Raw genomic sequence first — 18724 nt, forward strand, 5'->3', positions numbered from 1 at the left:
TTTTCCCATTTTGGGACAAAATCGCCTCCCTGATATATTATGAAAGGCAATCTACATCTGTGTCAGTCCTATTATAATTCATGATTTACAGCCATTTATTACTAAACCATATCAAAATCAGAGCTAAATATTAATAAGAAAATAAAGCTCTCGATTTTTTGTAACTTTATAATATCATGTAATTGACTGAAGTCACTTCATAGAAGAATTAGATATAACGATCACCTATTAAACACTCAATAACTCTAGGTCAAAATAATCCAGTAACTGAAGCAAACAACTGAAAGATGATCTGTGCTACATTTTCCCAAGCAATTTTAGATTACATAACCGCTCTCTGTAAGACTAACTTATTCGTCTCCTATATTTATGTTGTGCATATAAATACAACCCATACTGAATTATTTAGGACATTAAAATTATCATATTATTTCTCCCTCCCACAGATATATGTGCCTTTTAAATATCTTCATGTAATTGCAATATCCTTTGAGTCCTTCCCAAATTACATTCTTTGAGTTACTGCAACTTTACCATGAAAATTAATTTCTTCAGATTTTTTTTGCACATTTTCTGAAATTTTTTCATTTCATCTATATTTTCAGCTACTGAGCTGCCTTAAACCAATCAACATATATTAGAGGTATGCTGAATCCACTGTCACGACAAGAGGGCTGCACTCCTCCACCAAAAACTACATTTGAATTTTTTTCAGCCCTATCACATTTTCATTCAATATGGTCTCCACTTACTTCAAGGTCTCTTCGACCATTTTTTATGTTTACTAGCACTCCTTCACATTCAATACACATTTTTACAGCCATCTTTACCAGTTATGATGGGTTCCACTTCCCCATGCTTTTTCTTGTTTTTGTTTGTTTGTTGCATCTGTTGAAATGATGCAAACTTCATTTGTCCTGTCATGGTTCTATCCACGACAGGGTTATTCATTAAATGTATAAACTTAGCCTTGCTGATATCTATATTTTGGCAACTGTCACAAATACTAACAACAAGCTAAAAGTAGCTATAGTACTTACATTGGTGAGGTGAATGACTCCTTTAGATGTAACAGAGCAGCCCATAAAACCAACATACTGCAGCTCAGGACAATGTTCAGCAAATGCTTTCACTGACTGATCTGTCACCTACCAAAAAAATACACAGATAATAGTTGAATAGGTGATATGAGTATATACACAATAAAATCAAAGCTGTTTCTCAATAACACAGTCAAACTATTCATTAATAGTTTTAATATTATCCTTACCACTTATTCTGAGAGTTAAAGAGAAAACATGAGGTATGCACATGCATCTATAGATATGTATGAAAAGAAAGAAAAAAGATCATCTTTGGAAGAGAGCAGAACCTTCTGTTTGGAGGAGGGAACACAGAAGAAGAGGCCAGAATGATGGCCACTGAAATTCAAATATTACCTTTCTGTTTATCTGCAGATTAAAGCAAAAGTCCTTTCTATTTATCATTCACATAATTATATTCAACCATCAAAATATCAATAAATTTAAGATATTGCCATCCTACAGACTCACACAATACCCCTCACTGATTGCACTGAATCTGAACTGTATCATATCTTAAGTTTATATTCTGTTTTTAAGGCATTTTTTTATAATAAACAAAGCCATACTACAATCTATTAATACCTTTTAACTTAAACACAGTATCTTGGCTGTTTCCCACATAAAACTAGTATCTTATGGTAATGTACCATCCTGTGTCTGTTATCAGTTGAATGAAGATGTTACCTTTATTGTTGTGATATATCTATTTCTACAATTCTTTTTGTTTTATAATTAAGTTTGTCTAATAAAATTTAGTAGCTGTGAAACGCCAACTATTGCATAAATGTAATGTTTTGTAGGTAGACTAAGTATTCAAAAAGATAACACTTTGTGAACTTTTTTCCTTTAAGTATTAGTTTCTACTACAAACACTTCTGTGTTTTCCCAAAGTTACATTGCAGGAAATATTTCCTGTTTTCCCAGAAAGTTATATTAAGACTTGCCTTAAGTCAAGAAAATCAACTTTTCATTATTTCTAGTTGTTATTCAATTGAGTACTTAACTCATGATGAAGGTATTAACAAAAGAAATATTTGTTGTTTTATTTTCCATTATTAAGAACAAATATTTTATTTCACTTATGTCTTCCTAACCTACTTTCAGCAGATTTTTAAAAACTTGCATCATACAGTAAAAGTATAGCATAAAACCCATAAATTCACTTTTTAAAAATATGAAGCCACTAGCATCGGTATTCTTCTGATTAAACAATATGTGCTGAGTGTACATGCATGCATTTTTTGTTAGATGTTTCAGATGAATAAATACTTTTTTTTCTTTTGATAACCAGGAAATTTTTTCTTTATATTTATAGTAAGCTCCTCATGTTAACCCAGCAGCCATCCTACTGAGTGGGCCTTGGACTTTTAACAGGAAAACTATAGGAAGACATTCCACACTTCAGAACAGAGAGAAAGCTTTTTTCCCCTCATAAAAACAAAAATCACACCACTGTGAGAATATGCATACATACACTACACTTGTACAAGAAAACACACAGGCATATGCCTGTTGTTACATCTCTGCTCATTTCTTCACATCTGGCTGCTGGTAATTTTGTTCCAAAGACTGACTGAAGAGCAGAGGAGAAGGTCTGTACTTCATTTGATCCAGGCTGCACTACTACAGAGTCCCCTACAGGATGGGGAGAAATGGAAAGCAATTTCCTTCGCGACTCCTTCCAGAATGCAGGCTCGAGAAGGCAGGGAAATGTGAAAGACGCAGCAAGCAGAAGGATGGCAGCAGAGGAGAAGGGAACAGCCAGTCTCAAAGATGATGAAAATTAACTTTTCCTGTGCAAAGTTTGTAGCAACCCAGGAAAACACTAAAAGTTGCTGAAATAAGAGGATGCCTAAAGTGAAAAGAATTTAATGTGTTTGTTCACTTGGAGTTTCTTCTGTTAAGAAGTCGAGTATTTTTTGTGTTGTCTGATAAACAATCCACTGTAGCAATTGAAAACTCCTTTGGTGTATTTGGTTTAAGGAGGAAGCAGCTCCTCACCTGTCTTGTCATAATATTGAATGAATACAATCATTTTTCTATACTTTTTTTAATATGAACATGCTGGAAGGAAAGGAAAAATGCAGTTTAGCTACAAATGACTGAAAGAAACTATATACACATGTAGTGAGGTTCTGTCCCTTCTAGCACCTTTCTCCAAGTCCAGACATTTAATTCCAGTGCAGGGTTACATGGCTCTCACACTGTAACCAATAATTTAGAGTACACCTTTCCTGTACTCCTAGGATCTACCTCACTTTTGAACCTCCTCACTGTTCCCTTTGAAGAGCGCCTGCACCTGTGAAGGCTTTCTTTCCTGTAGATAAGTACAAAGTCCTAGCACCTCAATCACACATCTCATTTCTAATTTTAATAAAGACTGTTTTTCCTCTTTTCCATATTGCATGCTGATACCTATTTCCTGTTAAATCTAATTGCTTATGCCCTTACATCAGATGCTATACTACAATTGTCAACACTTTACTTCAGATTTGTTAAAATAAATATACAGAACATTAGGCAGTTTTACTGAAGAGTGTATTAGAGGCAAGAGTTGATTCCACAACATGTTTTCTTCTCCAAAGCACTGAAAGCAAACAGTATCCCCTCTGAAGCTTAGCTACCAACCTAAGTGCTTGCATGTGCATGACAGGTAGCCATCGATCTAGACCCTGATCTTTCTTCAAAGTCCCTCACAGACAGAATAATAAAGACTCTCCAGGGACAAGAGAAGGACAGAGGGAGGAGAGACAGCCACACAGATAATTAATAGCTTTTCAAGTTGTTCAGAATCTGGATATGGGCAGGTTTTTGAACCCATTGAGTGTCATATTTAGACAGAGCTGAATTTCTGATATTCTAATTCTTGACCTACTTAGTTTTACTACTAAACATCCAACAGCTATAAAATTAAAGAGTATAAAGTTGTCGTGGGTACCCTTAAAACACCTCCACACCTTCCTTTTAACAAGCCTTTTTTCTGAGCAGTACATATTCCCAGTACAAATGATGGTAATGCAAAACTCTGTTTTGATTTTGAGACAAAATGTGTACTTCCCAGCCAAAATGCACTAATAATGTCTCACTGTGTCTGGAATTGTAAATCCTGAAAGCCTGAGGACATTCTGGGTTTGCAGGGATGTCTTCTTGATTTCACAGAACTCAGAGGCAAAACAAGTTTTGAGATATCTCAAAGTGACTGAGAAGTCCACCAGGGAGCCTCAGGTGAATACATATGTATGAACAGTCCTGCCGCTGCACTGGACATCCCCTTGATCCCCAGTTCCAGCAGGCCTGATTAGCATGGCACTTCACCGCTTGCTGGCAAAATACTCACAAAACACATTTTTGAAAAGATAGCTCAGAGGTGAGGGATGCAAAGAGGATTATAGGTACAACACCACGTTCAAGCAGTTTTGGTTTGGGGTTACTGGATGTGGTTATAGGTCAAAAGCAGTTTTCTTTAAAGCAACAATTTTCCAGTGAGCAAAGATGTTTTAGTTGCATGCCTGCCAATTGCAAGCAAGAAGTATGCCTTTGGGGTTTGTGTATTTAGAAACCAATGAAACTGAAAATGAGCCCAAAGGAGGGGACACAGGTTCAGGTAAACAGGTTCAACCAAAAAAAAAAAGGCCACAAGGCTGCTTACTTCATCAAATAACTAGTGTGTTTTAGCACAAAATTTCATCTTTGATTCTGATCTGACAGGTTCTTAAATCTTCATCTCTGCACATTCCTTTCAGTTCAGTCAATAGCCACACCAGCTATCTGGGAACATTTTGACTACTGAAAGGCTTTGACAAATACTATTAGAAATCAAAGAGTGACAGATTTGCCCTATTCATGGCACCAGGGGAAAATAAAAATGCCTTCTGAAAACTCAGGAAAGTTTTAAATTTAGGCATAGAAAAACAGAAATTCAGTCCTTTCTTTTCAATCACATTAGCTTCTCTATAGAAAATAAAAGAAACCCTCTGTTCAGCTAATGAGATAAGAGGACCACCCTGTTACAGTTTTGCCCTCCTCTCTTTACAGAGAATTTGAGTACGAGTCTTTTCTTTGTTTCACACATCTTTGCGCTAGCTAGTAAGGAAATGCATTAATAAACAATGAATAGTATAAATTCCTAAGATCACAGATTTACTACAGAACTTAAAACTTTAAAATACAAATAATTTCTTCCATACAGGTGACATATTTTGGGTCCATAAAAGCATAAAAAATTGATGTTTGGAATGTAAATAATAAAATTACTAACACTCAGAGTATTTTCTGTTTGTTCATAGTATGGAATTATCTGCATGCTAATAGTTGTAGTTAAAGTTAAAAACAGTACTTTGACTATCAGCATTAAATAGTTGACAAACTGGCAATGAAACTTTTCAGTGCTTGTTAGATGTTCAGCATCTATCTGGTCAGGAAAAGGTCCTTCATTCCCTCTCTATACCATGCAAGTCTCATGATTTTCCAGGTTCCAAAAATTATTTACAACCTGTCAAAAGTAGTGTGGTATGACCCGAATATGCCTTACATTTACTGYGGTAGAAATAACAATTTTAGACAGGCATTTTGCTATTGCAGACAAATGCTCTTAAATCTTGACTTATAAATAAATAAATAAAACAGCACTGCATTGAAACTGTTGATGCCTTTAAGCTCAGTTCAATTATAGATCTCGTCCTTTGCTGTCAGCCAGCAAAACTCCACTAACTGCAGGAGTTGTTTTGATGTTTTAAAGAGAAACATTGTAAAAAATGTCACCATCAGCACTGTAATCTCACAGTCTGCAATCTTATATCAGTATACAGGAATATATAATTTCTTTTTCAGCTCCAATGTCATTTATAGCAATTGATATTTTAATATCATGGTGCCCAGCCACACAGCTTGTAACGGAGGTCACTCAATATTTTATTTAGTGAGCTACTCTTAACACATGACTGCACTCTCCTCTGATTGTGTTAGTGGGGGAAATATATATATTTTTACATGTATACACACACACCTGCTGTTTTCACAAGAAGAACAATTGCTTTTCATAAAAAGAATATGGGATATGAAGCAGAGAGACACCTGATGAAAACATTGTTAAACTAAATATCTGATGAGAGGGTAAAAAATTACGATTTGTATTTTGGTTTTTTTGTTCTTATTTTGCTTCAGGGGAGTAAGAACATGTAGTAGCTTGGACTTTTTTTTTTTTTTAAATAAACAATACAAGGCATTGTGTAGCTAAGTATGTTGATCAGTTAGAACTGATAATTGAATCCTACCCGTCGTGATTCACATACGCTTCCATAAATATAACAAAATATAACAAAACAATGTTTGTAGGTAGAAGTAATATCTTTCATTAGACTTATTTGTATAGTGGGGAAAAAAGCAGACAAGTTTCAGACAGACTTGAAATAGAAGCAGAGCTGAATATGAGAATATGAAGCTAAAATTAATTTCTAAGATTGAGAACAACTACGCTACTGCTTAGACACTCTTCTATTTTACCATCTACAATGCCTAGCTCACATATATATTGACCTTACTTGCCTATATCCTTATGCTGTCACACCTACTGTTACAGTGCTACTACAAAACAATTTTACGTTTTCTTCTTAAATGATGAAATTAGAAACTGCCTAAAAATGCTATTAAAAGTGGCTTTTATATATACATATATACACAAAAATACACACACACACACACACACACACTTGAAAGTCATTTAAACTCTTGATACATGCAGGCCAGCTCACTATTTCTGCTATAAATAGGTCCCAGAAATGGTAATCTCCTTTATTGTATAGAGGCGTCTTATCCTCCTGAGAGGTGACCTGTTCTGCAAAATGAACGAAGGATAAGTGCCTGATGAAAAAGTGCATGGAAAATTAGGAATAGCATGTATGCAATGATTATGTAATCTTAACTCTTTTTGTTTGTAATGTAACATGTAATTGCATACTTTTTCCTTGAAGACCTCTTTACCACTCAAGAAACAGGAGAAGCATATGAAATGTGAATTATAAATATGGCTTTTGGAACCAAAAAGATATTTTAAACAGAGTATGACCAATGGACACTCAGACATACTACAGAAACAGATGAGATTAGTATAATCTAAAACAGATTACCATAGAAAATATACTACAGTTCTACTAATATGACTCCTGTCAATAATGATACAGAAATTCACAGATAATTCTTTTATAGATCACAGTAGAGTTCTTTGAGGAATCTTTAATAATTGGATTGTCTTGTCGACCTTCATTGACTTTCATTCATCCTGTCTTGCTTGATGTTAGTCTTGCTTTGAAAAAGTAATGTAGGATGATGAGGAGAGATTTATAAGTTATGCACTAATGTGCATAATGTGAATGGCAAATACATTGGTCTGGAACTAACGGTGCAGATTTTGTTCCTATTAAAAACGATCTATGATAAGTGAGATATGGTTTAATCATTTTCTTTTTATGTATTGCAGCCTATTATATATGAATTCCAGTTCTGCAATGTTTTACAGGAATTCAATATTTTGGCTATTCTGAATTAGATTCTGTAAGTATTAGTTTATTTTACATTCTATTAAATAATTCAAGTAGCAAAAAGGAGCAGTTTTCAAGAAAAGATGATTATTCGACAAGAAAGTTTGAGGTACAACTATACAAGCTACTTAAATTCCAACTAAAAAGTATAGCAGCTTAAAAAAACTTGGAGAAGCTGAAACAGAAATAACAGGAAATGAATAAAGAGATAGGAATGAAAATATAAGTTAGAATGGAATGGGCACCATGTCCTCTTATTCATACAGGTGCACTGCAATGTAAGTACATTTTAATGTACAATTTTTCAGGCAAAATACATAAATAAAAGTTTAAAAAACATTTTAAAATCTTCTTCTTCAGAACAAAGACATTACCAGGATAAACTCTTGATAGAGTAAAACACGCTGTCATCTAAGCAGAAAGCCAGTCTCCCACAAATGCAATAGGTATGCGTACACTGCACAAGTAGTGGAGTAAAACCCCCTTATTATAAATCTATGCCTGTCTTGAATACACAGCAGATTAACCATACTTATCTTTGGACAGCATGGGAAGAAGGGAAGAGTCAGGGAGGACTTGCTTGATTTCTGTTTTATGTTTGATAGGCTTGGAAAGACATAGGTTTACAAAAAACTGAAAAGGTCATTCAGTCCTAAAACTTACCTGCTTTACTGTGCAAATTCCAAATTCGAGACTTACAAGGCCCCCACACAACCCATGCAGAAATCTGCCCTGCACAAAGCATGTGGCCAGGTCCTCCAAAAAATATGTTTTTTACCACGTAGTCAAACAATGTGCAATTCATGCAAATCACACAGAACAAAGGCATTTATCCTGGACTAACTCAGCTCACCAGTTTATTATCGAAAGGGGACAGACATCTCCCGGCCACCATAAAACCACAAGATACCTCAAAAACAGAAATATCTTTATCTAGTATTAAAAAAGGCAGGCAGGCAGGCCAGCCACCATTGTTCTATCTGCAGGAATGTCCCTATATGTAAATAAATAAAACACACACAGTAATAAAATAACTTGAGAGGAACTGCCTGATGCCAGAGGCAATTTTACACAGGTTTCTCCAGCCGAGCTTTTTTAAAACTTGCACTGTTACCTCTGTACTAAACTGTAACCACACCATCAGCTTGCCATGATGCAAGGTAAAAAGTTGTTGAATTAATTACACCTTGTCAAAGGATGAGGATAGAAATAAAGGCTAGTCCTTGCAAAGAATTACAATGAAGACGGATTAAGACAGATGTTCCCTCTTTGCCATAAAAGGAAAGATGATGTTAGTCACTCCCAGAATTAATTACTCAGATTTTTAACTTAATGAAGACACACAAAACACTCCCAGTCATAAAAAATTGCGTTGATTACAAATGCATGAGACCTTAACTGAGAAGGAGCTCCAGGAATACATCTGTTTTGTTTTCTCTGATTTTTATAGTGGCACTGTTTCTTTCCCTCCCCCCCCCCAACTGATTAGGTCCCCTGATAATTATGATAACATTAGCACAAACTCTAATGTGCTATATTAATTTTTTTTCCCATGAGGATCTCTCAAACCACTAAATAGAATACAGTTTTCAGTTAGCTTTGGAATATCTTAAGTAGATAAACTTTATTGCCTTGCAAGCTTGACCTAGAAAAAGGAGATTTACCAAACTGTTCTCCCTTTATTTCTGTGTTTTAAATCGGCAACTGAAGTAAATGCATTGCATTACAAATTGTCTCTTTTGGCCTACACTTTTTAAATGACTTTTTAAACAGAGGTTTAAACTAAGAAAGAGACTATAATATTACACTGTAAATTAAAGACTAGTAAACTTCATACTATTAAACTAAAACAAACGCTTACCAACATCTGAGATTACCTATACCTTCCTACTACAAGCAAGCTGTTGCCTTCAAACACTTTTTTTTTTTTTTTTTTTTTTGCTCATATTCTATGAATTTCTGTCAACAGCTGAGACTACTGGTAAAACAGCTCATGGGCTCAGAGAAGGCAGTTCCTTCAGTGCTTGGGGATGAACAAGAGACAATCCAGATCAAAGCGCCTAAAAAAAACAAACCAAACCACCCCTCCCCCCACACACCACTTTTGTTTTTCTGTGTTGCTCTTGCCACTCTCTTCTGTAAGTTCTCTCCGATGTAAGTATCTGAGAAACACCCATGGGAAACAAAAAACAAAACAGTAGAATATTAAGATAAGACTTGATTGATCAATTTTTGACCTCTCTCCTTCCTAGTAGGCGAAAATAGAAAATATTAGTATTCTGGTCTGCCCTTAGTGGGTAAATGGGAAAAAGAAGAACATACATCAAAGACAACATAGAACTTGCCATAACAGATGAGCTTGAAAAAAGATTCATAGTAATGTATCCCTAAAAAAAGTGTTCATTGTTTCATTTTTAATCTGAACTCTTAAATCGTTTGCTATCATTAAATTCATTTCGACAGTAGGCTGCAATACTCAAAGCATCCGCTTTCAGATATAATCCCAAAGTGTGTTCCACCAAACATGCCAGGGCACTCATTAGCATCTATTTCAAACCTTTTTTTATTTAATGAGGAAATTTCTTAGAAACAGACTATACAATTTGGATGAGCATGAATATAAAACTCAGTTTAAACTAAGTAGGAATATGACACAAACATATTCCACATATGCACACAAATATAGGAAGATGGGACTCTTTTGCTTTCTCTCCCCTAGAAAACAAAAGACCAAAATGGTGAAAAATTAACCTTATGTTTAACAGATTTCTCTCAAATTTAAAATGGAAAAGGTTTTCATGGTTGAAAGGTAGTGATACATTGTCTACTTTTCATGAGCAGCAGCTTAAAGGATAGTGGACATATAAGCTCTGACAAAGCAATTACTGGTAAAGACACATTTAATTCATGACCCCTTATTGCAATCACAAAACACTGATATAAATAAGGCATGGATAATCCATCATTATGCTCAAATGTTCAGGGCACCCAAATTTCATCAGTGAACAGCAGCAAGGCATGGCTCATCTTAACTAACTGCCACTGGACATACAATTTAATTACTTACATTCAATAACATATATGGATAAATTTAACCATTTCCTTGATCAAAATTCAACAATTCTCAGTTTTAACATTAAGTAATAATAAAAGATTAGGCACTAAAAGTGAAGAAATATAAACATTTCTATTCCCTCATTTCTGAGAGAAACAATCTAACTGAAAAGGAAATTATCCCTGTTTTTTAGTACCTATTTGTGATGTTTAGGGTATATCTTCAATCTTTTCACAAACTGGGCTTATAAACTTTGAATGCTTTCTTTTCATTACAAAAACAGTCTTTCATATAAATGTGCAGTCTTTCATAAAACAGAATATTGCTGCTAACTAATGGCAATAAAACTTGTTTCATTATTAACCGAATGGTATGTTTGTTAACCGATCAATTTAGGTGACTTTTTTTTTTTTTTTCCTAAGAAAATAAACAAATTAAACATTATTTTGAGGCCAAAAATAAACCAAAGATTCTTGCACAGGATTTTCATATGAATTTACAGATCATTCTRCTTTATTTCAGAAACTGGTTCCTTGATATATGTCTCACCATTAAAGCTGAAATGTAAACATGAAATACATAAGCAGAACCTGGAAACTCCTACTCATTCAAGCGAACCTCACAATATGAACTATTCCATCAAAGTCAGCAAATTTTAAGTACTCTAGATTAATGCAATAATGAAAGCAAGGGTGCCTGAAGCAGCATGCTGAAATTCAGAACTGTGACTCAAAACTCCTATGTACCTGCCATGCAGCATCTATGAGGCACTCTGTGGCTGTCCCATTTTGGTATCAGAATTTGACATCTGGAGTTCTGTCCTGTCCACCCTGCTGGCTACCTCAAGGTCCATCAGATCACACTGCTTGTATGAGGCTCTTTGCAACAGTATGCCACTTTTTTTTTTTTCCTAGAAAATCTGAGAGGAGGAGAAGAGAGGAGAGGATAGTACTGCTATCCTTTTCCTTCAACCTCATCCATTACATTCCAGTTCATGCTCTAAGGTAGGCTGTCTGCAGCTTTACAGAAACACATTTGCCTACATAAGAGGCTAAATGGCATCATGAGATACATACGTAACATGGCATAGCCTTTAAAATAAAGGACCTACTCCTGTTCAGTTTTTAAAAGAATCACCACAGATGCCTACATCAAGGAGGGGCTTCTGGGCTGGGAATCTGGAGTGCTTCTCTGCAGCCATAGATAAGACTCTGAAGCCTTGGAAAGGGGTGGGGTTTCAGACATATTCCATCCTCCCTTTCCTCCTTATGCTACTAGGTACCTCCTCACGGTTTCTGTGGATTCTGTTTTGGAACACCTAACTGCCCTCAGGGGTTGTATACACAGTCTGTATACTTTTCTTGAAGCTCAGGTTTCCCCTCACAAGACTCTGACACTTTGATTCACAGCACTTAAGACCCTTTGTGGATGCRGGCTCAAATGTTTCCTCGCATGCTAGTGCAGTTTATTCTAAGTTTACTCTTCCAGCAAAGCAATACTAACCTATAATATTTTCCATACCAGAAATCTAAAATTAGCCTGCTTATGTTTCGTCTGGCATCTCATCATTTAAATCTCTATTGTACTTTACTTCCTTTTTATGTATAGTCCTTACATATGACAAAATATCAGCAATCCACAAGAATCTTACTACTTCCAGCACCATTACGTAAGTCTTATAAACTACCATTCATTCATGAGTAGACAAGTAAGCGCTTTAGAAAGAGATCAGTTTCATTGTGATTTTTGCCATTTTAATTTGATATAATGTAGTTATAAACAAAATTTGTCCTAAAATTGCCTCAATCTTTCAGAACTTACTGAAAGCCTATTTATTAAGTCACTGGAAAAAAAATGTGGCTTGAGCAATTACCATGAAGTGACTACTCACAATACATAGTCATTGATGAAGAGGTTTGACTGGTGAAGAGCTAAGAAAAAGCAGTAACTGCTTCCATTAAACCAAAGGAAGAGAAAACCATCACTACCTCACTGTGCTGTAAGCTGTTCTTCATGCCCATGTTTTTTCCATGATTACCAAGAGTGACATCAGTTTGTCCTGGGAATCACGTTTTCAGCTGCCATTATAGTACTGTTGCTTCATAAAAATCAAAGGGTTCAAGAGAAAGAAAAACTGCAAGTAATTAGAAAATAAGTTTTTGCTGCAGTTTTTGAAGCATCATGTATGTACAAACATGGATTGCTTTTCTGTTTCTATATTCAGTCAGCCCTCTCTTCCCATACTCCTAATATACACGTCCATTTTTTTTTTCCACACAGCTCTCTTGCATTTCTTCTCTTTCAGGCTCCTGCTGGAGCTGGCAACCATGGCTTTGCCTTCTAGCACCAGGTTCAGTTAACCATGTTGCTGCACTCTGGGGTCTAAATGCAGATGGATCCTAGAGACCCTGAAATCACATGTAGGGCAGAGAGTCAAAGCCAGAAAGCCCTCTCGTGAGCCAGAGTAGCGCTGGCTCAGAGCTGCACTACTCAGGCTGCATTATTTCTGGAGAGCAGGCAGAGCTAACTTGCTTCTGCTCACAGCAGGGGCAGGGCAAGCTCACATCTGTCCGCAAAAGCCGGCGTGTACGTCACCCGAACTGCACTTCCTTCTGTGAAACTGCTGATCCCTTGCTTTAGATCTTTCACCATTTTGCTTAAGCTTTCTCATTGGAAGGAAGGTACCAAGGGCAAGAAGGCAATCTGTTGGGATGGCAGGGAGAGAAACAAGGGAAACTACAGCAACTAGCTCCCAGCATGCAAGCCAGCAAATGAGAGAAAGGAAAAAAAGGATCAACACCTTGATTGCAGTGACTGTAGAGTTGCTCTGCAGCACATTCTGGTCTCAAGAGAGATTCCCTCCTTCCGGACCGAGACAGCAAGAGCATTGATAGTTTCTTAAAGGTGATTGTAACGAAAAAGTAAGCTGCTAGAAATTCAAAAGTACTCTAAGGTTTCTTCACTGTTCAGTCTGAGGAAGAGTTTTAATAAGAGGGTTCAAAACAAGAGGCACAAGAATTGCTACTGATATAGCTTATGTATTCAATAGGCAAATGATAGGTTTCCTGTCAATTATCTATGCAAAGGACTGAACAGAGCCTACACCTGTAGAAATAACTCGTCAGAGTGACTTTTACAAAGAACACATGGCAATACAGGCTTCACTAATAATCAAGACTTCAGAACTCTTGAAACACAGTACTCTGAGTAAAGAAAGGCACCATTAACGAACAGAGAACCCATAAGTAATTATTTCACAGCTTGAGTACAATAGTAATAATCTTTAAGAAGCATGCAAGTCAAGAAAAGCAAGCTCAGTTCCTCATGTTCATGACTTATGGAGCTTAATGGTTATTATAATAACACACTACATAACACATTCTATATTTTAGAAAATGCATCCTAGAAGGCGAGTCTCGTTCTAGAAGAAATAAATAAATCAGTTACAACTACTAAGAACTGTAATGTGCTTATACTTTCACTGTACTTTTAAACATTGATCTAATTCATGGATAAAATAATTTTTATTTTTCAGGGATACCTCAACAAAGACTGAGAATCACTAACCAGATATTAAACTTTTATGCAGTGCCTTAACTCTTCACAGTATGTCAAGTATAAAGGCAGGCCATTTCCAAAAGTTTCACCACTAAACATAGTTATAACATGATGACAACAGACAAAAATAGAAATAAAGAACTAACAGTTTAAATGACAGAAGAAAAATGAGATAATTATAAAGTAGGCAGATCTTACACATTCTAGCATTTAACAGGCTTTATAAAAAGGGATACAGAGCTTAAAGACTGTTGGAAATACAATTAAAAATAATGATGGAAAAAACAGATTTTGAAGAAGCAAATACAAGTATCTTGCATACAGGGGGAAATAAACATTGTTCAGGGAAAAGGGAGAAATATATTAAAAAAGAAGATATAGGTAAGAGTAAGGACTAATGTGGAGAGATGAATGAATACAAATTTTTTTATTTTTTTTTTTAATTTTGTTTCATCTGTATTTACAACTGGCCTCTTCAACTACATTCAAATAACAAACTATTTAAAAATACCATATATGTAAAAAAAAATTTTTTTTCAGTATAATCAGTTGAATAATTAGCTTAAGTGAATCATACTTTCATCAGGTATCCTTTTAAAATTTGTTTGGATTTAATATTTCTTCCTTATTTTTAAGAATATTGAACAAACGGTTACAAGTAATAGTTTGTTTTACCTTGAGGATAGCGCATGCCTACACAAATTTCTTATAACTCATCTAACATAGTTTTTAGATACAGAGCTCCAGTTAACTCAGTTAAGTGGAGCACAATGTACTCCTTCCATTTCTGTGGCACAGGGAAACTCTGCTTAGTTTTATTCTTGAGTTCTCCTGACGACAGCTACCAAAACAGATGTGTTTCCCTTCCTATTTTGATCTATTTTATCTCTTGAATTAATTATTACTAAACAAAACAATATATATGGAATTTACTAAGTTCAAAATAATAACTAACTATAGACAACTACTATCTTCAGGGTGGTTTAAATGTTTGAGTTAGAAAACAAATCTCAATTCTCAATATAAATTATTGCTGATTACACATTAATTAACTCACAATTTAATGAAGTACAGTTTGAATGCCCTTATATTGAACAGGGCTATCAAAATACCTTAATTTGTTTGTTGCAAAACTCAAAATTGTAAAAATAATCCTTCAACCTGTAAAACATTGTCTTCATACCCAAAAAAATTTATTATCAAGATGTTGTTTACTCTGGACTGGAAAAATACTGCTTCCAAAACAAAACTCTTCATCTTTCCTCAGACAGCAATTATACAAAATCTGATAAACATTCAAGTTTCAGAAAAAATAARAGAAAATTTACTTATTTAATTGCAGATGGATAGTGCCATTGTATTACAAATGATCTAATGAGAGGCACACATCAGGAATACTGTATCTTCACAAAGGGTTTTGGGAAGACCAAGTGATGCTCAGCTTTTTTTTTTTTTTTTTTAAACACAAAACAGAAGAATGCAAAAGAATTTCTATGAATTTAAAATAATATCCTGACCATCATTTCTTAGTCATAATATTGTATCAAAAAGACAGAGGTATGCACATAGTAAGAAATAAATTTCAAACAAAAATTTCTTTCAGTATAATTCTGAATAAGGAGGACAAAAATATTTTCATGTAATTGCCAAATAGCTCCTTGGTTTATTGGCCTATCCTCTTAATCTTTCCTCAGATGGCCTCATATCTTCAAAACTTTAGGCTGCAACTTCGTTACTTTCAAACAAAGTAATATTAAAACAATTCTCAAATGTCACCCAGTTCTCCAGATCAGTTCTTCATCATTAGGAGAAAATGAAAGGGCTGGAATCTCATACGAGTCAAACATTCATCCAGTCTGTGACAGAAAAAGTTAACATTATCTCCCTTGCTTATGCCACCACAGCCATATCAGCAGATTTCCTGTTCTGTTTTACAAGTAACACAACCATGGGGAGTGTGTGTGTGTGGGGGGAAATCAGAGTATTCAACAGCTTTACTGTTCACCCTAACAGAACAGATCCCATTCCCATCATCCCATTCCCAGTTATCTTTTATTTTCACTTTCCTTCTGCAACTTCCTCTTACACATTCCCATTAAAACTGATGGGCTCTGGCACATTTATCTATTTGATTACTCCATCACAACTTCAGGGCTTCCAAGGGGGGTTGGAAAATTATGTTACAGTGTATGTACATTAAAACAGCAACAGTTAAACAGACCCAAAATATGGGTTATGTTGAAAGGCTGTGTTCACACACAGTCCTTCAACTACTCAGGCCATTACACCTGAGAGTTATTAAATACTGTTAGTCTACCTCCTTTTGCTTTATTCCAGAAAAGTTTTAATTTTCACGCAAAGACACTGTTTCATTTTGTTCAGTATTCTAATGAGTTATGTCATGTACCTTCTGATAGCTTCTTAACTGTCCAAATGAACCACTGTGTTTTTTTTGGTCAAGCCTCTGACATATGCACGTTCCTGTCACTAAAGCACCACCATGACCATTACTCTAGCATAAACTAGCTCTATTGTCAAACACTGTCATGGGCAAAACCAACACATTACACCCTGAATATTATTATTTCGGGTAAGAAGTTGCATTCTCTTGACATAGCAGTATTTAGTAACTTAAATAACTGTATTTAAGCTTTTTATTCTGCTTATAGTTGTTCTGTGGAAAGGTGGTACCAGATATCAGACTACCAACAAAGTACTAAATTCATAAGTAAAAATATTCTAATTATTTTGTTAATGGTTTTCAGTAATCCTAAAGAGACAAAATGTTACTGCATGGTACAGTCATCTTCAATTCTTGTACAAGGAATTTCTTCAGCTATGAAAGAACACTTGATAAAGGCCAGGCAGCATAAGGCATGTATACATGTACAAGCAAGATTCAGGACATACCAGAATTATGCATCACATTTATGTTCCACTAAACAGTACATCTGTAATGCTACAGAAATCTGCTACTGCTTGGCTGAGATCCATGGATTTTAGAAGTGAGTGCCAAYACTGAAGGAGGGGCTACAAATACAACTTTTAAATCTGATGTTCTCACTGTTATAGCAAGTCATGATTGAAAATCCTGTCTTCTATTTCCAAAGGAAAGAATCTTCTAAATCAATTCTGAAGGAAAAAGAACGTTCACACACCTCAATGATCCTTTTTCTAAATGCTGAGTCTCTTTCCTAATACTAGAACTACCTCTCAAAATGACTAAATTAGCAAGTCCACRTCAATGGTTGACTTTCAGTTTTTTCTCCACAAAGACATGCACAGACTCAGCAGCAATTTATCTCTCTTCTTTTTAACGATGAATAATCCATCTCCAATGTTCAAATTGCAGTTTGTTGTCTTTATTCATCTATGCGTTCAGCCAGAAGATTTTTATGCATCTTTAAAAAAAAAAATGTTAATTTTATTAGAGACTGGCTATCCCATTTTCACTATTGTTCAAATTCTACTGGAAAGACTTCTTTAATCCAGTCTGATCACAGGCCATAATGGTATGTAACAAACATTTCTTCATGATAGACAGCTATAAAATCATGAATGCCATGGAGAACTGCTCACTATCCCCCTCCCCCCCCCAAAAAAAAACCTTCTATTCTTGCACATCAGTTCCATCTAATTATCTAAGGAACTGATAGGTGTTAAATGTGCTTTAAAAAAAAAAAAAAAAAAAAAAAAAAAAGAGTGAGAGATTCTCCATCACACAATGAGTAGACAACCACGAATGCTAAAAGTTTACATAAATCTAGAAAATGACTGGATGAATTCACAGGGAAAAAGTGCTAAGACTTAGATAGAAAGACATCACTTCAGCTGCACTTTGTGGAGGCTGGAGAGAATTCTGCAGACGTGTTTTCCATACATCACTCTCATACTCTTCTCTGGAAACCTGCCACAGGCCACTGTCAGGCAAAGGATACTGACTAGGTGAAAAAGTTTGGTCTTATGAGTACAGCTATTCTCATAGAAACGTGTGTTTTTGCAGCTCTTCATTTTCCTGCTAACAGCTTCTCCTTGTCCCTGATCCTCACGCTATAACTGCATCATCTGCTACACTTCAGTTCCTTTCTGTTCAAATGCTAGATACCCCATAATATTCCTTGTAAGCCAAATTCCTATATCTTACAAAAACCTTGGCATTATCTGAAAAATTCAGATCCCACATGTTAAAATCCTAGTGAAAAGTGTAGTCACATTTCACTTCCCAAGCATATTCATGAAAAAATTTTTAAAGCTTATATAATTAAATCTGGCTAGAGATGTCAAGGACAACAAGAAGGGCTTCTTCAAATACATCAGCAGCAAGAGGAAGACTAGGGAAAATGTGGGCCCTTTGCTGAATGGAGTGGGTGCCCTGGTGACGAAGGATGCAGAGAAGGCAGAGTTACTGAATGCCTTCTTTGCTTCAGTCTTTACTGSTCAGGCCAGCCCTCAGGAACCCCAGACCCTGGAGGCAAGAGAGAAAGTCTGGA

At 35.4% G+C, this 18724-nt stretch overlaps 1 protein-coding gene across 1 annotated transcript in view; it reads right to left on the reverse strand.

Annotated features, from left to right (window-relative positions):
• FBXL17 (F-box and leucine rich repeat protein 17) overlaps positions 1-18724 on the reverse strand; it is a 293203-nt gene that overhangs the window by 204356 nt on the left and 70123 nt on the right. Inside the window, exon 5 of the mRNA XM_026062188.1 lies at positions 1041-1148. Within this exon, the coding sequence (XP_025917973.1) occupies positions 1041-1148 (108 nt within the window). The remainder of the gene's footprint in view (positions 1-1040; positions 1149-18724) is intronic.

The sequence above is a fragment of the Apteryx rowi genome, unplaced genomic scaffold (assembly GCF_003343035.1).
Source record: "Apteryx rowi isolate R43461 unplaced genomic scaffold, aptRow1 scaffold_19, whole genome shotgun sequence".
NCBI classification, from domain to species: Eukaryota; Metazoa; Chordata; class Aves; order Apterygiformes; family Apterygidae; genus Apteryx; species Apteryx rowi.